This window comes from Impatiens glandulifera, chromosome 2 (genome assembly GCF_907164915.1).
Source record: "Impatiens glandulifera chromosome 2, dImpGla2.1, whole genome shotgun sequence".
Taxonomy (NCBI): domain Eukaryota; kingdom Viridiplantae; phylum Streptophyta; class Magnoliopsida; order Ericales; family Balsaminaceae; genus Impatiens; species Impatiens glandulifera.
In genome coordinates, this window is record NC_061863.1 from 5,404,647 (window position 1) to 5,428,319 (window position 23,673).

A 23,673-nucleotide genomic window follows, 5' to 3' on the forward strand; every position below is an offset into this window, starting at 1 on the left:
TCATTGTGGACTTTCTAGAGTGATGCTATTATCCTCACCTTTTGTTTGTGCAGACTTTGACTGTAAATCTGAGAAAAAATAAAATTTATTTTTTAATCAAGAATATAGTATTATTGAAAAATGAGTATTACATTTAATTAATAAAAATTAAAATTAAGTATTGAGTGATTTAAAAATAATTATTTATTTGCTTTAAAGGATTTTATATCAAATATTTTATTTGAAATATTTGTGTAATAATATTTAGTAAATTGTATCATTCCTATACTAACCTAATATGTTGTTTGGATTGTTATTGTAAATATGATTTTTTTTTTTTTTTATCTAAAGCTAGATTGAAAAAAGATTGTAACGTTATTTTTTAGTTTTTTTTAAAAATTATCTATATTATATTATTATCATTTTAATCATTAAATAAATTATTTTATCAATTAAATATTAAACTATCTCTACTTTATTTTAATTTAATTTTAAATATAAAATAATAGTTTACTAATTAAAACAATTAGAACCCCAAATAACCTTTTTTTATTAAACAATGTATTTTTAACAAAATTCAAAAAGCCAAAAATATTATAATCAAACAAACTCTATAATAATACTAATAATTATATTTTCTTTAAGAATGTGTTGCCAACAAGGAAAATTCATATGTACCTAAAAAATATGGTTTTTATAAAAAAATATTGTTTATTTATTAAATAATTTAATTAATAATTTAAAATGTTAAATAACTTTTATTTTATTAATTTTAAATTTGAAACTAAATATAAAATAAAATAATTTAATCAAAATAATATATTTTTCATCAAATAAAATTTTCAAAAAAATAATATATATATATATATATATATATTAATGTAAAAATATGAAATTATTCTTAAATTAAATTTAATATTTATTTATTTAATTCTAAAAAAAATAAATTTTATATACTTTTTTATTCATAATTTCTTCTTTCATTATTTTAAGTTTACAAACAAACTCAAAGAAAATTTTTGCAATTTTTTCATCCAATAATATTGTATCACGCTCAATATTGTGTACTTGTTTTATCCATAATTTGTTTTCATTCACATTTTTTTAATGATTTATTAAGAAAAAGAGAATTAAGATACCTGTGGAAGATGCAAATTGGTTCCTTAGTGTCATTTTTGGTGTAGAACTTTGTTGATCGGTGCCTCCGGCGACGGCGGTGGCGGAGAACGGAGAGGACCGGGGAAGAAGATGATTATAGGTGGGGAAGGACTCTATATACGTAGTAGGATAATATAGATAAGAGGGAGTCGGGTTACTTTGCGCCTGGTGTTGTTGCATGGAAGGGTACCCATAGTAGTAAGTAGGTAATTCCATGCCCATTCCTGAAGACGACGTCGTTCCGTAGAACTGTTGTTGTGTGTTATACAAAGTCTGTGAATAGTAAATAGTAATTTATAATTTGTTACTTACCCAATCAATTTGCTAATTATTATATATATGTGCTGTAAATAGTTATAAATTACTTGGTGTTGATAGCCATATTCTGATGGGTAAGCTGCATAGCTGTAATAAAAAACAATAAAATTAATTAATTAATTAATTAAACAGTACAAGTGTAAAACAAAGTAAACTGTATAAATCAACATTTTATAATTAAAACCCAAATATTTGATTGGTTAAAAGAGATTTGCATAAATATATAATGTTTATTTTGGTGAGAATCAAGTATATTATAAATAAAAACAATTAATAAGAAAATAATAAAAGAGGCATAGCTGTAAATGATTATATATATTTGTAATTAACAAGGATTAGCTGTAAAGTTAGTTGTGTGTTGCATGATAAGATTGAATAATGACATTTAATTTTGCAAATTGTAATATATATGATAAATTATTTATATTTTTACATTCCTTATAAGTTAACATGTACCACTACTATTATAACAACTTATGATATAAACTAAACTAAAATTATTAATATATAAAATTAAAAAAAAAAGGTTAATTAATTTATCTCGACTCACCCATAAGATGGATAGTAAACTGGTTGTGCCGGAGTTGTTGCCGCCGTTATTCCTCCCCCATAAACCGACGAATTGATCATTTGTTGTGTCGTCTCTACATCTCTGCCTGAAATAAATCGACAAAAAATAAATATGAGATGTATTAAATGTCACAATTCTATTGTAGAATTATTTTGTGAATAAATTAGTTAACCGACCTTGTCGCGAACGGCCCAAGGAAGCGATGTTACAATTTGCTCTTCTGCCGTCAATGATGGGGTTCGCTTCGACACAAGACCTTTTAGCCGATTCTGGATCACGAAATGTTACCTAAAAACAGTTGAAAATAAATGATTATTGTGGTAAGTTAAGAATGATATAATATTAGGCTATTAGCGATACTTACAAATCCATAGCCTTTAGAATTGCCAGTGTATTTATCATTAATGATAACAGCTTCTAGAATTTCTCCAAACTGTTCAAAATAGCGACGCATTATATCCGTCGGAGTTTCCCAAGCAAGACCTCCGACGAACACTTTTGTAAACGTTGTATCTCCGAACGGCGACCGGTACTGCTGGTATTCCATGATGTATGAACGGTTAATTGTGATGGCCGCGTTTCCGATCAATCTCTTTTGAAAAGAAGTGAAAATTGGTGGTGGGTATTTTGAAGAAAGAAAAGATAGAGAGATCCGACAGACAGATATAGACTCTAATTTGCTTGCTGTAATATATGATCGACAGAGAAAGGAGACGAAAGACAGATTAAATGGTGTTTTTTTTGGTAGAATGGAATGATCAATTGACAGCTGCATGACTAAAGGGCACTTGAGTTGGTCCTCTCTGTCCATTCTATTAACATACTCATGTTGGCAGTTGTGGCCTTTTTTAAAAATACACAAATTTCTATTTTATAAATCAATATATGCCTATTAAATTGTCAAAGTAAATTTTTTATAAAGGCTTTTTTTTTCTTTTTAAATAAGTTTAGATTATATGATTGGTGATTTTGGGATGTAAAAGTTTTTAATAAAAAGATTTAAATAGTATTAATATATAAAGATAAAATAATAATAATTTAAAATAAAGAATATTTTAATATTTTGATTAATAAATTAATTATGTAGGTGATGTAATGAACGAACAAACACCACGAGAATGAAAGTATGTTTTTTGAATTTGGGTTATTAAAATAATTCTAAACAGATACAATAAGTTTAAATCTTTTTGATTGAATTATTTAACGAAAAAATTGGTTTATTTAAAAAATAATTGTATCATTATATATTAATACTCTTTAAATTTATTTATTAAAAAAACTATTTTTTCAATATTAACACCAATCAATTTTTATAAATGATTAATAATTATTTTTATAAACCACTACCAAACAAAAGATTGATTTTGAGTTCTCTTGTTATTTGGTAATTATTTTCAAACTTATTTGATTTTGAAATATTGTAAAATGTTTTAACCATTGTTCATAATATTATATAAATAATAAATCAAAATATTAAACTTAATAATTATGATAGTTTAAATAATAAAAAAAATATGTATTAAAGATAAGTTTAAAAAACTGTCATTTATCCTAAAAAAACTTAAAGGTTATAAAATGCATCAAAAAGATTTATTTGTATATAATTCATTTACTATATATCAACTAATTAGTTTAGAAACATGTGAATATACTAGATTAATAAGATTGGTAAAAATATATTGATTGATTATCATTCAAAACTGACCAATAGAAGAAGAAATAAAAGAAAAAATACACTAACAAAATTTCATAATTGAGTTCGGTCAAATGTTGTTTACGTCTCTAAGCACTAAGATTATCAATTAATAAAGAATGAGATACAAATATTGAGTGTTTCAAATTAAAATGAGAAGAGTTTCTTTTATAGACGAAGAAATTTTTTCCACACCCATCATCCGATACCCATCATCCGATGTGGAATTTTAGTTGTGCAAAAAAATCAACAAATATCCACCTTGAACAATATTCAATACAAATCTTTATCATTAAAAAATAGTTTTTGATTCTAATTTGGTTCTCTTTCAGCATCGACTCAAACACAAATGATATTTACCATATCTAAAAAATGTTTAAATTTGACTTTGTCACCACCTTAGTCATCATATTGGCAAGATTCTCCGTAACACAAATTTTATGGCGAAGTATTACCTCTTCTTTAAGAATTTCTCGCACAAAGTGATAGCAAACATCAAAATGCTTCGTTCTTAAATAAAAAAATATGATTTCTTAATAAGTGAATAGCACTCTTACTGTCAGAATATACCAACATCTAAGTTGCACAGATACGGGTACGGGTATCGTATCGGATACAATACGGATACAACGATACGGAAAATTTTGAAAATATAAGATACGATTCGTTTAGGATACGGAAATTTATATATATAATATTTATATAAATTTAATATTGAAATAAATAAAAAAGAGAAACTCATTCATATTATATATATATATATATATATATATATTACATGCTTATAGCTATATATTCATATTATATGTATATATTAGAGCTATCTACAACATTTGATAATATATATATATATATATATATATATTAAATGAAGAGAGAGATAGGAATTAGGGAATTACTCAACAAATTGAAAAGATGGTCTACAGATGAGAAGAAGATGATTAGGCGATTGGAAACGACTTCGATCCTTACCAAAGATGGCGGATCTCGCCCGTCTACGGCGGGCGGTGGTTATAGATTGACGGAGTCAGAAGAGTAATGGAGATGGAGAGGTAAAATAAAATATTATCCTTTAGGGTTTTACGGATGCGTCTGAGAAGAGAGGAGGTAAAACAGATTAATATTGATACCCTTCAATTTTTTTTTATTCAGTTTCATACTTCAACTTTTTTTTTGTTAAACTTTTACCCAAAACGTATCCAATACACGTATCAGAGCCGTATCCAAACCGTATCGAATTGGTCAACCCTACTTAAAGTCAACGATATGCGTTTTACCGTATCTGATACGCGTATTGCCGTATCGTATCCGATAATCCATTTTTTTGGAGTATCCGTGCAACATAGACCACCATATGTTCCTCAGAATTTACCATCATATGTTCTTGACAAATGCTTAAATCTTTTAGACATCTTTGAAGTCAAATTATCTCCTTCACGGCCTCAATAATTGCAAAATATTATGTTTTTGTTGTAGATAAGGCAATTGTTGATGGTAAAGTAGATTTCCAACTAACTAACGCTTTGGCTAGCGTGAACAAATAATCAATTGTTGATCGTCGCTTATCTGAATCACCTACATAGTCAGAATCACAATATACAACTACAAATTGATCAAATGATATATCCGACTCAAATATATTAAACCAATATCTACAATATTTTGGTTATACTATACAATAAATTTTACCGCTGGTTAGTGATCCTTACTTGGATCATGCATGTATCGTTTCACAACACCAATAGCTTAGTTGAGGAAGTAGTATTTTGGGTTTCGTTTAGATTTTTTTCTTAAAAACCCTTGTTTGATTAAAAGTAGAAAAAACTTGTTTTTATTTATTTTTGACCAAATTACCCTTTATCTCTCTAGATTTTTATTTAATAATTAATTTATATTTAAAAATGTAAGGGATAATTTTAGCATTTTAAGAGATAAATAGATTGATTAGATTAATGATGTAATGGTTGGGTTTTGGGATAAAAACTGTGTTTTATCCTAATAACGCATTCATCAAATAAGTCCCAAGTATTTGTAAAATATCAGCTCTCGTACATATCATTTCATACATCAAGCTTTCAACTATATTTGTATATGGGACTTTTGCCATGTATTCTCGTTTTACATTTGTCTCTAGAGATAAATGACTGCTAAGTTTCAAATGAGGAGGAAGTGGAGTATTTACAGATTTTGCATCTTTATTAATGTTAAACTTTTGTAGTACATTTTTAAAATACTGTTTTTGTGTTTTTTGTGTTGGACAAAACTTCCCTCTTTTTCTATCCATGCTTATTTATGTCGAGAATTTTCTTTGCTTCTCCCAAAATTTTCATCTCGAACTTTATACTTTAATTTGTCATTTTCTTCTTGGCTTTTTGATGTTACCAAAACCACCAAAATTCTAATGAAATAGTATTTAAAAACAGAAGAAAATATCTCATTATTACCGACTCCTTCCATTTGAGCGTAGCCTTTAGCTACCAATCTTGCTTGTAGCGAACATCATTTTTTTCAAGAAATCCTTCTTTCTTTGCAAAGATCTATTAATTGTAAATAGCCTTATTCCATTTTGGTAGATGCGACAACTTACATGTCTCATTCTTCTGAATATATTGCATATCATCTTCCATAGCACGTTTCCATTTTCCATATCCAGTATTTCGAATAACATCTGAAAAAGTGGATGAATATTATCTACGACTAGAAGTGCATATGTCAACAAATCGAGCTAGTTTTTGAATAATTAGTCTTGGTATGTTCACATCAATTGATTCACGTTAATGTAAAGGTTCTTGGGTTGGAACATCTTCCTCGTTTGACTCTTCGTCTGTCGTCGGAGAGTCACTTATAGTTGGACTTATTTTATCAACTCAACTCCACCTATTGCGGAGTACAACCATTCTTGTATGGTGTTACCTTATTCAACATTGAAGATTCATCAAAAGTAACATCTCTACTTATAATGAGTTTCTTTTGCATCCAAACACTAGAGGCAATATCCTTTAACTCTAATATTAAATCCCATAAGAAGAGTCTTCATTACTCGTGGATCTAACTTTGATTCAACTACATGATAATATGTAGTAGAACCAAAAATATGTAAAAATCATAATCAGTTGCAGGTTTTCCAAACCATGTCTCTAATGGAGCCTTGCCAACAAGTGTAGATGATGGTAGGTGATTTAGCAAATGATGAATGTATATCACATCATCTACCCAAAATTTATTGTCTAACCCAGCATTAGACAACATACAATAAACTTTCTCCACAAATGTCATGTTCATACAGTCTGATACCCCATTCCGCTATGGTATTTTTTTTACTGTGAAGTGTCTATTAAAGACTCTACAATTAAATAGCAACACACTTGAGTCTCTTGGTTTTCATATTCCATCTATTAAGTGTATTTAAAATCTTTACATATTTTAACATTTTAGTTTCCCTTATTTTTGTATAAATTTATACTCTTGTAATTGTAATAACACATTGAAATATATTATTAATCTATAGCAAGTTCTTGCTTACTTATCCTCTATAACTTGGTATCAGAACCATTATTCGATTTTAACAAACCCCTGTATCCATGGCCTCTTCTTCATCTTCAATTAAAGAAAAACACACTTGAATCTCTTGGTTATTAATGGGACATGTAATATATTATGTAGATAAAGGTCTTATTGGAACATGGAATGAATGATTGCCCAATATTAGAAGTAGGAAGAGGGTTATTGTCTCCCATTTTAGTAGTTTTTGTACCATTATATGGAGTTGAGATGCTAAGATTGTCAAGATTCATCGTGAGATGGTCAGTAGCACCAGAGTCGGGATACCAGGACGAGTTATAAACAGAAGAAGGTGTAGCCATCATAGTAGAGTGTGTCGTTGAATTTTGATTCTGATGACGTCGGCAAGTTTCAATCGAATGACCTGTAAAGTTGCAAATCTTACAAAACAGACCCGATCGACAAACATTAGCCGCATGACTAAATCGATCACACAATTGACATTGTATTTTTATTTCTATTGGCCCCACGAGGCCCACAACCTAAAATATAAAGCCCATTAGTAGAAGGACACCCTAACCCGATAGTAGAAGCCTGGTCGGAGTGTGAAATTTTAGATGAACTTGAAGGCTCATTTATTTGATATCCATTAGAATTATGGGAACTCAATCTATTGACAGTTTCATTTTCTACACTATAATCACTCGGAGAGGAGACCGAACGTCGCGATCGTTGGAAGTGGGATGGTTTCGAAATCCCTCTCGATCCAAAAGCAAGATTAGCGGTTGGAGAGTTAGAGTGGAGTGATTCAAGGTGAATCTCATGTGTAAGAAGCATTCCTTGGAGGTCTTTGATGGCGATGGGGTCGGTGCGAGTGCTTACCGATATAATGAGAGATTCGTATTTAGGATCGAGTCCTCCCAAAGCATAAATGATAAAATCTTGTTGAGATGTGTTTTTCCCAGCACCAGCGAAACATAAAGAAATTGATTTTCACTTCGTTCGCGAACGTGTTGCTCATAAATCTCTTTTCATCCGATACATACCTACTAATGATCAAATTGTTGACATCCTCACCAAAGGACTTGCGTCAAATCGATTTGATTTATTACGTAACAAACTCACGGTGTGTACCTCCCTGTTTCGTTTGATGGAAGATATTAAAGACTCTACAATTAAAGAGAAACACACTTGAGTCTCTTGGTTTTCATATTCCATCTATTAAGTGTATTTAAAATCTTTACATATTATAACATTTTTGTTTTCCTTATTTTTGTATAAATTCATACTCTTGTAATTGTAATAACACATTGAAATATATTCTTAATCTACAGAAAATTCTTGCTTACTTATCTTTTATAACTGTGTCAAACTATGGCACACTCTTGGCATAACCTTTGAATAGATTGTTTTGTATTCACCATCGTTATTAGTTTAGGAAATTTTGATTATTTTCTTATCTAGTTTCAGCTTAATTTTTCTATTTAAGAAAAATCTTAAAAACTTCATCTTTGTTCTTCATAATAAACACTCATACTCATTTAAAAAATTCATCAATAAAAGTATATAAAGCAGAAATTATAACATCAAAAGATAAATTTCTCTTTCCATGAAGTAACGTTGTTTTTAAATGTTCAAATTCATCAGAAAGAGAAGATAATAACATCAAAGTCAAATTTTCATCCTCAAATTTTACATCAAAATTTAAAAGATCCGGTACTAATTGATTAAACTTAGTGATGTGTTTATTAATGGTGGTACTTGATTGTAGGCCCGGACCTGGTGTGTAATAAGTGAGGCAATTGCCTCAGGCCCAAATATTTTTGGGGCACCAAAATCTTCAAAAAAAAATTATAATGATATGTTCATGGGCTTATTTTTAAAAAACTCATAAATAATAATTGATAACCTATCAATGATAAGCCCTAACTTAATTTATATCCAAAAAAATAAAAATAAAAAACACTATCTTACTTGGAGAAAAGAATCACACGATTCTCATTTATCAACAAAATCAAGGAAAAAAAATAAGAACAAGCATTCTGGAAAAAGAAAAGGAAACACTTCCCCCAAACCCCAAGTCCGTCATCGATCCTCCAGCTTGCCGGAATCGGAGTAGAAAACTCGGTCGTCTCCTTCCCCGAGCTCTTGGGCCTTTTTCGCTCGTTCCAGCCTTGTTTCTCGGCACTGTGCCACTACCCACTAGAGTTCTTCCTCCGATTTCGGTGAGATTTTGGTTCGATTTACTTGATTATTTTTGATTGTTAAGGACTTGTTTGGTGAAATGGTAATTTGGTACATGTTATTATATGAGATTAACATTGTTAGCAAGTTTCTCCAATCAGAAAAAATGGATATTGATGTTACTATTGGACAGTAAAAGGGGCTTATTTCTTTTCTCCAAGAGTTTAGAGAATCTAGATTTGATCAAGCCTTGGTTGAAGCCGAACATATTGCAAGTGAAATGGGAATTGAACCTATTTTACGAGAAAAACGCATCATTAGGAGAAAGAGACAATTTGATGATATCAACAGTGAAGAGGTAACTCAATCTCCTAAAAAATCTTTTCGAGTTAATTACTTCTTATTTATAATTGATCAAGCTCTTTCTTCACTTCAAACTCGGTTTGAGCAATTTCAAAAGTACAAAGAAACTTTTGGGTTTTTATTTAGTTTGGAGAAGTTGAAGTCTATTGATGATGATGGTCACTTGAGCTCATGTGTCAATCTTCAAAATTCTTTAACACGTGATGGGCACTCCGATGTTGATGGATCATATTTATTTCTAGAACTAAAGTTGTTAAGACATTCATTACCCGGAGAAGCAAAAAGAGCGATTGATGTGCTGAATTATTTGAAAACAATGGATGGTTGTTATCCAAATTCCTATATCGCATATCGAGTTTTGCTGACTATATCAGTTACTGTTGCATCTGTGGAAAGGAGTTTTTCCAAATTGAAGTTGATTAAAACTTATCTTCGATCAACTATGTCGCAAGAAAGACTAAATGGGTTAGCTATGTTATCTATCGAGAAAAAAATTATTGAGAAAGTTGATTATGCAAACTTGATCAATACTTCCGCTTCAAAAAATGCGAGACGAGTAATATTCAAGTGACTATGTACTAGTTCGGAACATTAATTTTATATTTTGTTTGGATCTTCTTTGTGTTTTTAGTATTTACTTATGACATATTATTTTGATGATATTTTATTTCTAGAATTAATGTTACAAATACTATTATATTTAAATCGATAAAAAAAATATATGTATGAATATTAAGCTTTGAGGGCACCAAGTTTTGTGCTCGCCTCAGGCCTCGAAATCTCAGGTCCGGCACTGCCTGATTGTTAATCAATCTAGAACAAACGTTTTTTCTTAAAGAGCTTATTTTGATCACTCTTTTTCATAAATTTGTCATTCAATTCTTGCCATAATTTATGTGCAGAAGTTTCGATTTTGGCGGCATACTTCTGCTCTCTAAATAGATACGGTCGAATTATTCTGCACGTTAGTCGATTTACAATACTCCATTCCTTTTCTTCTATATCATCTGACATTTTGACCTCAATAGAAAAAAATATATACCATGTTGGAAATGAAATCTAGAACTTCACATTGCCACATGCCGAAATGCCCAATACCATCAAATATTTCTACCGCAAATTTCAAATTTGACATTAGGATCCTCTTTGAGGATGACGAAGAGTTGGTGTCCTTTTGAAGACTCAGCCATCATGACAAGGATGAACCTTCGATTTTAATACTAATTGTTGTGGAAAACGGACAAATAAAAATATAAACAGAAAAAAGAACACACTAAAGAATTTGATAACGGAGTTCGGTTAAATGTTGTCTACGTCGAGCACTAAGGCTATCAATTAATAAGAAAAAGATATACAAATATTGGGTGTTTCGAATCAAAAGAAAGAGAGTTGTTTTTATATACTAAGAACCTTCTCAAACTCAATCATCATTCACATTTTAATTGTGCCAAAAAGTAAAAAAAAAAAATCCAAATAAAAAAGTCAAAAAAAAAATTAAATTGCCAAATCAAGGTTCTCAAATATCTCAAATCTTAGTATCACGAACATAATCGACCTTAACCCTTTAACCTGTTTCTCGGAACATAGCAATTAACATCCCTAATTAATATTAGTTTTCTTTATCGAATTTTAATTTAACATTTAATTTTTCCTTATTCAATGATGGATTATACATTATTATGATCGATTCTATCAAACTAATGATGGGCAGATGATCTCTAGGTAGATCTTACGCATGATATCCACTTTATAACTGTCTTAATTTAATTTATTTATGTACTTTGAAGAAATTAAAGAAATTATGATGAGATTCATATAAAGTGTGGAGGGTCTACTCAACACAATCACAAAAAAAAATGTGGACCCTCAATAGATGAGCATCATCATAATCGGTTACAGTTAGCCGCTAGAATCAAGAATTCGAATTTATTCCAATTTTTAATCATTTCTATATTATTATTATTCCACTCTTTCATTTCATCAACAATATACCTACCAAAGCCAGCTCATGCATTTTCAATTATTATTATTTTTGTTTCTAATTTCCACAAAATTATTGACAGATAAAGAAACCGAATGAGCAACACCATCAGAAAATAATTGTATATTATTAAAAATGAATGAAAAATATTGACTAAATAAATAAAGGAGTGTTACCCACTCTAGTAAAATATTTGATAATCTCAACCAAAAAAAACTCGAAAAATTCAACTACTTTGAGTCTTAAAGATCTAACTAGAGGTGGCGAATAACCTTGAAAGTAACATAAGCAACAAAGTTTTGATTGAATCGTAAGGTTTGTTTTACTTTCATTGGTCATTTTTATAAAACTAAAATAAGTTATTTTAAAGTTACAGTCATTAAACGTTGAATTTTTTTTATACTTATCATACAATTTGACAATCTAAATTCTTTTTTTAATTTATAAATATTATTTACAAATTATAATCTCTTATATATAATTTCTTATTTCAATTTTAGATGAGAAATAATTGCTTATTAAAAAAATTAAACAAAACTTTAATTATTTTTTAAAATTAAATAGATTTACATATTATAAGGTGCATGTGACTTCTTTTTGGTAAAGCACATTTTTGTGGTTGGGATGGTTCTACTTTAATTATTATTATTATTATTATTTTAAGATGCACTCACTCTATATAACTTTTCATTAATTTAATTAAGGCTATAAATCTTTACATTCAACCTGTTTTTTAATTTAATTTTTAGAAACATAATAACTTTATATGAATTATCACGATTAATGTGAAAACAACTAAACATAAAAAAAAAAAATTAGAAAAAAATTACCCTAGTTTCAAATAAGTTCAATATCTGCTTTTATCTAATTTTTAATTAATAATATTTTTTTTAAATCAATTTATTTCAAATGTATAGAACTATGGATAATAATAATAATAATAATATTTAGTCCAGTGTAAGCATTGGATGCTAAGTCGTTGTTTGCAGTTAAGAGACGTGAAGGGTTGTTTGTTTAATAATTTACTAATAAGATGTGGTTTATGTAGGCAAATTATTTTATACATTATAAATATTGAAAAAATAAATAAAAACAGTACGTAGAAAAATAGTATTTTTAAAATGATTACTATAATTAATCACAACGCCCAAAATTAATGAAATAAAAAATAAAGACTTGTGTTAGGCTAGTCAGAAACAAAAGAGAAGGAATTTATATATAAACTTCTTTGATTTATTTATTTAATTTTTTATAATTTTTTTATAAATATTCTTTATATCATTATACTAATTTTAACTATTAAATCATTTATTTTATAACTATCATATTTTATATGTAAAATAATATGAGTTGAATGAATGGTACTACTCCGATTAAATAGAGATACATGTCATGGTCGAAATAGTAAATGAAAATCAAGTTTGGAGATGAATATTTCCATCCATGTCAGTTAGTTTTTTAAATGAGAAAAAATAATAACTTGTTTGTAATCAAAAAAAAAAAAAAATTTTAATAAAACCAAATAAACCATAAAACCAAAATATCAAACAAGCTCTACATGACAAATGAAAAAAAAAATGATGAATATACAAATTCTTCAAATTAATATCTTAATTCCATGATGAAATTTGTACATTTTTAATTTACCACAAATTTTGAAGCAATGAATATACAAAAGAGTCTTCAACAATTACATTTGTTTCAAAATTTCCCAAATCTTAAGAATCAATTCTACTTTTGCCTTTTTCTTTCATAATCCGGAAACCACAAACCTTGATTTATTTTATTACTATGACTAGAGGATGGATTTACACATTCCTCCCTCTTCACTATGACCCACCCACCCACCCATCCACCCGACCCATTTCTCTCCTTTTAGTACAAAATTATACATAAGAACCAAATATGCAAAATATGGTACATTCAAAAAGAGGACCCCGATTAAACCTATGAGTTCTGGCTATCCGAATTTTATTTTTATTCATTTTCAAGGCTAAAATATAATATATCTTTTTAAAAAAATAAAGTCACTTAAGAGTATTCAAATCCTAGTGCTCAACATATAAAGAATAATACAACATGCTCGAAAAAATTAAACGAGCTTACATTGGTTGAGAAGCACATCAATTGATGGGTCCGACAAATTGGTCCGAGTAACTTGGAGTTCCCGGGGACCAAATGGGAACTACACCTCCGTCCCTCTCTCGACGCCCGACACTACTCGAAGATTCCACAGCCGAATCTTCCGGGTATTGCAAACCTCTACCAAAGTTGAACCGCATTTCCGTTGTTCTATGTTCTCGAACCATGTTCATGTTCGTCGGCACTTCCGCCCTTCTCTCCACTATGTCGCGCACGTCCATCGACGTTTCCTCCTCTTCGACGACCCTTATAAATGAAGAAGTCATGCTCGGAACCATTTGGTCTTCATAACGTCTCAAAGTAGTCGGGTTGTTGGTGTTGTTGATGTTGTTCCGGGCGGGGGCGGGTTGAAGATCCGTATCCATTAGTGTTTCTTGAGATGGAAACGCGATAATCGGTGTCAACTCCGAATCTCCGATCCCTTCTTCCGCCCCGTTCTCAGCCCCATCTCTAGACGATGCTTCCAACCGCCACATTTCCGAAACCGCCTCCCGAAGCCTGGCTTTCGCGTCGTCGATCCAGACAATAGGGAGCGGGTAATTCGAACCAAGCTCGATACCCCCGGCTTGAAGCACCGATCCCGGGGCATTCCAAGGATGGTGTATCCACTCCGTAGGCAATCTCGCAAGTTCGGGAAGCCATCGCCGAACGTATTCACCGTTCGGATCGAACTCGTAACCCTCAAACTGAGGATTATCTATCCGGTCCAATTCTCGAGCATCGGGAAGTGAACCGGATATATATTGCCAACCAAGAGCATCACTCTCGAGGTCCGCATCCAATAAAGTATCCCAAAAATACTTCATTCCCCATCTCCAAGGGAGTTGAAGAACTTTCACAAAGAAACTCGAGACCACGACCCGAATCCGATCGTGAAGCCATCCGGTTGCCCACAATTCTCGCATTCCCGCATCGACTAAAGGATACCCTGTTCTACCTTGTCTCCACGCCTTAAAGTAGCCTTCATCTACAATCCATGGAAAATACTTAAGGTGGCCAAGAAGAGGTCTTTCATGGCTATAAGGATGGTTAAAACTCATATATCTCGAATACTCTCTTAAACCAATAGATTTGAGAAAAAGATTAACACTTTCTTCCCCGGCTTTGTTTCCTTCGTTTGCCCATAAGGCTTGCTTCATTCGGACGAGGTGGAAGAGTTTACGAACACTAACTTCGCCGAAATGCAAATGAGGCGAAAGGAAAGAAGTGGTTGCACTATCAGCTTTCCTTCTGTTTACAGAGTAATCTATTAATCTCCCATTGATGAACGTGGTTAAAGCTTTATCGGCATTGCTCCAACCGGGTGACCATGCCCGAGCTAGAAGAGCATTACTACCCTTTTCTAGTTCATCCTCAAAAGCTAGAGTATCTGATAAACACCTTGAGCTATCACCTGAAACAAAAACAAATCAAACCAAACCAAACCAAACCAAACCAAACCAAACCGCAATACATATGTTTGTAATTGTTTTCAAACAAAAGACATTCTAAGTGAGAATCGAATCTATAAAAAACATGAAAACTGCATCAAAACCTGAGATGATCCTCTTAGGTGGGAGGAGTGGAGCCTCAGGATCAAAAGGCATAGTAAGACATCTTTCCCAAAAAGCAGAGAAAGTATTGAAAGAACAACCATCTTTATCATTAACTTCCCATGGTTCATACAATAAATCCGCGTTGTAAGATCGAACAACAATCCCTTGACCAGTTAATACTTCTTTAACTCTATGATCCTTAACAAGCGATAAAGGATCTAAAAAAACATAATAAAAAAACTCAGTGTGACATAGTATCAAACAGTTGGTGTGCAAAAAAAACAAGAATTGAGGATTGATTTCAAACCGTATAAGTGATTAAAGAGTAGCTGAGTAGCGCCGGTGGATTTGATGATATCGATTAGAGACGAAAGAGAGTCGGTAGATCTTTTGGTAATGAGAGAAGTGCCGAGATTTCTTAAAGATGAATCAAGAAGAGATAAACTGTGTTTTAGCCACCATCTTGAAACTCTTCCAGGATTATAAGGACCTTCTTCTTCAGGTGCCCAAATGAAAACTGCAATTACAGATCCTGCTCTAACGCCGGCAGCTAATGCTGGATTATCTTCTACCCTAAGATCGCGTCTGAACCAGACTACGCTAGTGCTACATCCGCTTGACATTTTTTCAATTGGGATTTGATTAAAAGAGGGAATTTAAGTCATGGGGGAAGATTGGATTGTGAAAAAAATTGAAACTTTCCTAGTTTGTTGGGTAATTGTTGATTCTTGTTTTGCTTTGATTTTGGAGGAAAAGAAGAAAGAACCATTGAGAAAGAGAGAGAGTGGGGAATAGAGTGCATTGACAAACAAATTGTAGCCACAAGTTTTGATTTTTATTCTTTTTATCTTCTCTTCTTATCCTAAGTAAGAAAACAAATGTCTCTTTTTCTATTCAGAATTCGACAGGTTGTACAATATATGAGATGTCACAAGGGCCAAACCCATGTTTTTGTACAATACCAAATTTTGATTCATGCATTTAGTGCTCTTAGTTAAATAAAAAAAAAATCAAAAGAAAACTTGTGACAACATGTTTGACAAGATTGTGGGATTGGCGGTGAAAATCGAGGGCGGACAGGTGTGACGTCAATGTTTATCTCGACTCATATTTCGGTTTTTAGAATTTTTGTTTGTTTACCAAAGTAGAAACCAGTTGGGATCTCCCGTGACGGATTGCCCCCTCACGATGAGGGGTGTAATTATTTTAAAAAAAATGCATTTATCCCCCCTCTCTATGAGAGGTCATAGGGATAATCTGTCAAGAGATTCGAACTGGCAAAAAAATTGAGAACGGAAAATGAAAAGCCTATAAATTCCGAGTAAAATGTGATAGGAGAAGAGGGGTAAGATTCATCGACGTGGATGTTCACTCTATACACAATTTTTGTAATGTTTGTTTTTTGAATTTATAACTTGTGACTATATAGATTGTAGGTTTTATTTAATTATCTTTTAGTTTTCATCTTATTTTGGGATATTCACACAAATATGAATTAATAAAATAGCTTACCTCTTTAAAAAAAAAAATTAAAACAAAGGATGAAAGGATTCCTTACTTTTAAAAAAATGATAATCAAAATATTTTTATTCTTTAATATTTTAAAATGCTATAAAAATCAGAATAAATACAATTTGGTTCTTAATTTGTATGATATGTAGATTGTCTATTGCACATCATACAATGATATGACATCCTTGGAGGACTTGGATTTCATTGAGTTTTGGTGTTCTACATTGTATAATTGTACTTTCTTTTGTTCTAGGCTTCTAGCCAATTATTTTATGTTCTTTTTACTTATTTGGATTTGGACTTTTATTCTTCAATCAAGTTGTCTTTATTTAGTAAAAATTGTGGCAACAATTTTTAGATATTGTGATTTTGTTATCACTAAGTTCAATTTTTGCCATAATATTTATATGACAATCTTATTACATTACATGCATTATATTCGTTTGATAGGTATTCAGCTAAACTCACCGATTATTTCTCGATTTTACATACAACTTCTTTTCCAATAGGTTTCTCTTATGTCGTGAAGAATTTTCGGCAAAGATTCAACAAAGAAGAAATAGTGCATCTCCTATACTTATTTTCTAATATAATCTTGTTTAGAATTCAACTTCTCAAACTAATATAGTTTATTATTTAAACTCAATTTTTTAATTTCTTTTATATTTAAATCTTATAACTTATTATTAAATACATTCTAAATTTAATTATTTATATTTTATTTATATATATATATATATTTGATTATTTATATTTTAATATATATATTTAATTTATTATATTTTTATAAATTTAATTATTTATATTTATATTTTAATATATATATATATATATATATAAAAGGTCAATACAATATTATATAAACGATATTCGTTAAAAAAACCAATACAAAAACACAAGTATTCACATTATCACGAAACACATTCGAAAAACAGTAAGATTAACTATTCGAGAGTAGCAATAAAAATATTATCTCACCAACGAACAAATATACCAAAAAATCTAACATTAACGAGTTCAGAGATCCTAAAAAAGATTAATGAGTTCACCGACCACCTTCATTGATTTTTAAAAAGATCACATTGTCGTCATAATAATAGCGTTGTAAAGTATTGCATTGGTCGATCACGATCATTGGATGTAATACGGTTCCTTTCGAACCAAACTATTCACTAGAAAATAATCAGGATATTGACACATCGACTCAATTCAACTGTACTCGTAATTTCTATTTAAACATCACAATAATCGACGATTGATTCAGACATCACTCACTCAATGTCAATAATATTTCAAAGTAACTTAAAATTATAAAAAGATACAACACTCTTATAAAAAAAAATAAAAAAAAAAAAAAACTTCTTTCTACCGTTCAGACTTAATACCTAGCCGAGCCCTGAGGTAGAAGCTTACTTGGTTATCCAAGTCAAAAAAAAATAATATCAAAATATTCATAGAGCCTCTCTCTCTACATTAATTTATCACCTTCTCATATTATTTCACCACTTAAAAACAAATTAAAAAAAAAAAAAAAAAGTCTCTTAATTAATTTTTCATCTCCTCCTACTTTAGATATTACTTCACAACCGTTAGTTTGTCCATATTGGACTGCCCCTTTGCCTCCTCCAATAGTTAATCGGATTTGTTTTTGAAGATAATGAGAACCGGAACTGACGAATTTAGAGATCTACATGAAGATAATTGGATAGGATCGCAGTGATCTGACTGTAGAGCGGAAGGAAGAACCATCCAAGGGCAAAACTAGTGTACGTCTACCATGAAAGAATTCGATCTTGAAGTCCAACACGAAAACATATCGGTGAAGATGAGCAGCAGATTCTACACACAAGTGAGGTTTTGTGAAGATGAGCAACGTCTCTCGTTGTTCATCTAGTTTGAATTAGAAATGTATATTGAAAGGAGGAACGATTCGCCACCGGTATTTAAATGTTAGTCCTCATTTTCGTCTTTTCTAGTTGAGAATGAGAATCCTTCTTGTCATGTCATGTAGATGTACCATTTTCTTTAAGCAGTTGTTCTTAATATGATATGTCGGTGTTTTCACCGCCAATTCCATCGATACCAAGCTTTACTTTTTTTAGTCCGAGTTCAACTATAAAGCAAGAGGATAATACTAAAGATACGCAGGTTTTTTTACAACTTTTTTATATAGAAACAAAAGAGAAATCATTCAATTGGACATGGGGAATTTGAATTAGTCATCCGATGGAAAACTCACAAAAGAGAGACTACACTCATAGAATCGAGTAGCCATTAACCTTCTATGGTCATTTAGGGCCAACCGGAAAAGGGTAGGGAAAGATTGTACTTTGCAGTTTAGGATAAGGATGAAGGGGAAAGGGGAAAAGGAAAAAAAAAATATATATATATATATATAAACAAATTCATTAAATTTTGTCAGCAAAGCTGCCAAATTAGACGCCCAACATAGATGAGTTGTTTAAGAGCTGTATGCATCATTTCTCAAACTGAGAAAAAAATAAGTGTGGTGGTGTCTACATTTCATCACACATTTCGGAACAATTAACCATAATACACTATTTTTCATTCATCTATCGTCCATATATGCAATACAGTCAATCCAAAAATGAGGTTTTTTAAAAGAAATTTAGAATCATTTCTACAAATAATGTGTAACCATGACCATATTTTAATAAATATATATATATATATATATATATATATATATATATATATATATATTTAAATTATTATTTTATATAATATAAGAAATAGTATTTCATCATTCTAAAAAATAATTAATAATCTTTAATAAATTTAAAACATCCTAACCATAATAATAGAATAAAAATAACTAATAAAAATATTTTTAAATTACAATAACATAATAATACATTAAAAAAAATACAATAATCTCTTTTAAATTATTGAAAATTTCCATCATATTAAAAATATTTTTATTAATTATTAAGTTATTATATTCTTATAGTGAAAATATTTTAAATTGATTAGTATTTACTAATAATTATTTATGAGAAGCATGGAGTGAATATTTATTATATTATATAAATTAATAATTCAATATATATATATATATATATAATATAAATAAAAAATTAATAAAAAGTATAAATTTTGTAGATAATATATAGCAAAATAGAGAATTAATTTATAAAAAATTGTGGATCTAATTTTTCACAAAAGAATCATTACATATACACATTTTTTCCTAAAAAAAAATCATTACTTATACCAAGACAACAAATAAGGCAAAAACACAAAGAGGATTGATAAGACACCACGTCCATATTTAGTTAAACAATCCCACGTTAGCCCGGTTTGTCTTGCGGATGATAATATTTTGGAAGTTATATATTTTTGTATGATGTAATATGATCAAACCCACCCAAAAAAAATATTGAATCTATTTTAAAATATATATATATATATATATATATATATATATGAAAAAAAAATGGAGTTAGATTCAATTTTCTGTTAGAACAAGAAAATATAACCAAAGTTATAAGTATAAGCCTAATTAAATTATGCTACAAAATATTACATCGTCTAAATCAAATTTTTATTAACATATTTAATAAATGAATAAAAACTTAACTTAATGGAATTTTTTCTTCTAATTTTAAACTCAAAATTGAATTTAGCTCTAAATAAATTATTAGGCTAGAAATCACTATTTTCATTTAATCTACCTTAGTGTTATAAAAATTTTAAAATGTAAATTGAATTATAAGAAAATTTTGTTGAAATAATAATAAAAAATAGCATTGAGAAGTATTTAGGCCTGGTTTGATTCTAAGTTATTTGGATATAAACCCAATAATATTACCTTTTCATCATAGCACTTAATCATTTAAATCATGGTAAAAATATAAATTACACATAAACTTTTTTATATAAGTTTAAATATTAAATACAAAACAAATAATCTATCAATTATTTCATTAAAAAAATATTTTCTCTCAAAACTTAAATTATGTCATAAAAAAACTTACATAAAAAAGAAGCCTTATAATAGAATACAATGAAATAAAATTAAAATATATAATTAAATAACTCAAAACATTCATTTAAAGATAACAATCATAATTTGTTTCACGATTTTCGATTTAAATTATCTAGTTGATATATTTTTTAATCGATTTACTAGTAATTGATTAGGATAAGATAATGTGTTTGTGTATATCCTCAACTCCATCCGAACACTAATAAAAACGAATAAATATATTAACATAAATAATATATTTACCTTGTGTTTAAAATATACCAAACAAAAGTACATGTGTGATATGCATATGTCCGATCAAATTTCCGGTACCTAACTTGGTTTTGTAATGAAATATGAAATTGAGTTGGAAAAGATTCCTGGAAAATATAAAAAACTGAGAAAATAAAATATAATAAAATAATAGGAAAAAATGTCAATGTTTTAGAAACAATTTTTTTAATCATTGTTTTCTTAAAGTTGTCACCTCAATTTAGGGGCATAAACGAGTCGAGTTGGATTAGCTCGAGTTTAGCTCGATTCGTTTTTTATTGGCTCGGCTCAAGTTCGAGCTCAATCGAGCTTTCAATATTAAGCTCGAACTCGGCTCGATCATATAACCATAGGTTCGAGTTCGGCTTGAAAGGCTCGAATGACTCGAATTTAAATATATTTACATATTAATTTCTTATATCAATAAAAACATAAATCACCATTCAACGATCACCAGTTCACCACACAAATATTTCAAATTCTTAGTTACATATTAATAAAGAACAGAGTTCATCAAAATAAAGATTATTGTGAAATGCAAATAGAAGTCGAGAGTCTTTTAAAAAAATACTTTCAAGTCGTGTATTGTATTTAAGATTAACTTGAAAGCACACTAGACTCTATTTATTTATTTTACAAAATAAAACACTTTACAGTGAAATATAATTTGTTTTATATCTCATAAAATATAATAACATATATTAAACAATATTATAGCATATTTATATTTAAATTTAATTTTTAAAAATTATGTTTCTATAATTAAATTAATATTAAATTTATTTATTTCTTTAAGTATTATATAATATATATTTTTTAATTTATAAATATTATTTTGGTATATCTTTAATATTCCAAAATATTGAAAATCTCATACATTTTCCGTACCAATAAATTTGATATAAGTATCATACCTTCTTTTTTGGTATACCGAAAATCGATATTCTCGATATATTGCGGTACAATATTTTTGATATACCTATAATATCGATAATATTTATCACCCCTATGTATATTTTATGTTATATTAAATAAATATAATATTTTTGTATAATGATTAACAAAATTAATATTGTCGGTAGGGTTAGATATTTTATTAATATAAAGTCTATTTCAAAATTTAAAATTTAATAGTATATTTTTTCCTTAACTAGTTCAATCTATCAAATTCTACAAAGAACCAATCTTCGATTTATTATAAACAGATATGAACAGGAGATGACTAGAGATAATTAAACCATTCAACGAGTCATAGGATAATTTGAAATTTGGAAAACAAGATAGAAAATATGGTTATTTGGATAATTAGATTTTGGAAAGCCCTTAAGCAATAAACCTATAAATAGTCTTATGGTTATGTTTCAAATTTTAATTAAAAAATAAAATATAATAAATAAAAAATTATATAATTAGGCTCGAAAAACTCGACGAGCCATCAATCGAGTCTTTACTTAAGCTCGAATTCGACTCGAATCTTAAACAAGCTGGCTCAAACTCGGCTCAAATTCAAATTTAATCAAACTCGAATCGAACTTTGACCGAGCGGCTCACGAGGGGCTCGTCTCATTTACACCCCTACCTAAGCGTTTGTCACGGAATTTGGTCCATGTTTTTTTTAAAGTATTTTTTAAACACGGGTAAAAAGCTTATTTTCTAAAAGAAAGTCTTTATCTTATAATTTTTTATAATAATTTATAATTTTAATATATTAGATTATTTATACTACATAATAAATAAAGCCACTAGAAAATAAATAAATATATTAGGCTTTGGGAAATCCAATAGGATATAACCAATATTCACTTACAAACCAGCCCAATAAATATTACACAATATGGGCCAATTGGGCCCTCTAGACTCATATTGATAGTGATGCCCTTTCTTCTTCACAAATCCCTCTTCTTCTCAACTGAATCGAATTGCAGAGATTCATCGCTAGAGAGAGAAAGAGAGAAAGATGAGGCTACTGACGCATAACATGCTATCATCAAACATAAAAGGAGTAACAAACGGATTTCCTCTCAAGATCGAAGCGGTGAAAGTAATCGAAAAGGAGGTAGACTTCAATCCCGATTTCCTTCGTAACATGTTTTCAAAGCTCGAATGGAAGCCACTCGTCGATGCCGCTCGAACGATGGGATACGCCGAGTTACCTGAAGAAGTTGAATCTTCGATGCTTGAATCCGATGACTTCCTTCGTCGCCTTCATCGCGCTCTTCTCGAACTTCATCTTGAAGAAGGTGCCCTAATTTGTCCTGAAACAGGTAGACGGTTCCCAGTTATTAAAGGAATTCCAAATATGCTTCTTAATGAAGATGAGGTTTGATTTTATTATCGATTTTATGTTGATGAATTCAGGTTATTTATATTATTATTATTATGTAATGAAGGTTTTTTAGGGTTTATGGTGATAATTGTGCAACTTTTGGATTGTTTGTATAATTTTATATAAAAACTGCAACTTTTGAATCTCAA

At 29.6% G+C, this 23,673-nt stretch overlaps 3 protein-coding genes across 3 annotated transcripts; 1 reads left to right on the forward strand and 2 right to left on the reverse strand.

The window, feature by feature from the left end:
• LOC124924216 (probable RNA-binding protein ARP1) lies at positions 1-2,599 on the reverse strand. The gene is made up of 6 exons (XM_047464282.1): positions 2,391-2,599; positions 2,203-2,314; positions 2,006-2,111; positions 1,503-1,542; positions 1,119-1,410; positions 1-68 (listed from the first exon to the last, which is right to left on the reverse strand). Exons 1-6 carry the CDS (start codon positions 2,571-2,573, stop codon positions 1-3), a joined length of 801 nt encoding a protein of 266 aa, XP_047320238.1. The 5' UTR covers positions 2,574-2,599.
• An 11,107-nt stretch (positions 2,600-13,706) lies between these two features.
• On the reverse strand, positions 13,707-16,218 carry LOC124925316 (cryptochrome-1-like). The gene is made up of 3 exons (XM_047465285.1): positions 15,733-16,218; positions 15,425-15,643; positions 13,707-15,283 (listed from the first exon to the last, which is right to left on the reverse strand). Exons 1-3 carry the CDS (start codon positions 16,046-16,048, stop codon positions 13,872-13,874), a joined length of 1,947 nt encoding a protein of 648 aa, XP_047321241.1. The 5' UTR covers positions 16,049-16,218; the 3' UTR covers positions 13,707-13,871.
• A 6,879-nt stretch (positions 16,219-23,097) lies between these two features.
• Positions 23,098-23,673, forward strand: LOC124926996 (multifunctional methyltransferase subunit TRM112 homolog A-like). Its single transcript, XM_047467331.1, has one exon. The coding sequence runs from the start codon at positions 23,156-23,158 to the stop codon at positions 23,522-23,524; it is 369 nt and encodes a 122-aa protein (XP_047323287.1). The 5' UTR covers positions 23,098-23,155; the 3' UTR covers positions 23,525-23,673.

What these genes read in the sequence shown, in the direction of transcription:
- LOC124926996 (XM_047467331.1), top strand. Translation starts at nt 23,156, where the DNA reads ATGAGGCTACTGACGCATAACATGCTATCATCAAACATAAAAGGAGTA.
- LOC124925316 (XM_047465285.1), bottom strand. Translation starts at nt 16,048, where the DNA reads ATGTCAAGCGGATGTAGCACTAGCGTAGTCTGGTTCAGACGCGATCTT. An exon ending in ACTCTTTAATCACTTATACG is followed by an intron (nt 15,644 to 15,732) that starts GTTTGAAATCAA and finishes ATGTTTTTTTAG; the next exon opens with ATCCTTTATCGCTTGTTAAG. An exon ending in ACCTAAGAGGATCATCTCAG is followed by an intron (nt 15,284 to 15,424) that starts GTTTTGATGCAG and finishes TTTTTGTTTCAG; the next exon opens with GTGATAGCTCAAGGTGTTTA.
- LOC124924216 (XM_047464282.1), bottom strand. Translation starts at nt 2,573, where the DNA reads ATGGAATACCAGCAGTACCGGTCGCCGTTCGGAGATACAACGTTTACA. An exon ending in ATTCTAAAGGCTATGGATTT is followed by an intron (nt 2,315 to 2,390) that starts GTAAGTATCGCT and finishes AACTGTTTTTAG; the next exon opens with GTAACATTTCGTGATCCAGA. An exon ending in AATATGGCTATCAACACCAA is followed by an intron (nt 1,411 to 1,502) that starts GTAATTTATAAC and finishes TACTATTCACAG; the next exon opens with ACTTTGTATAACACACAACA.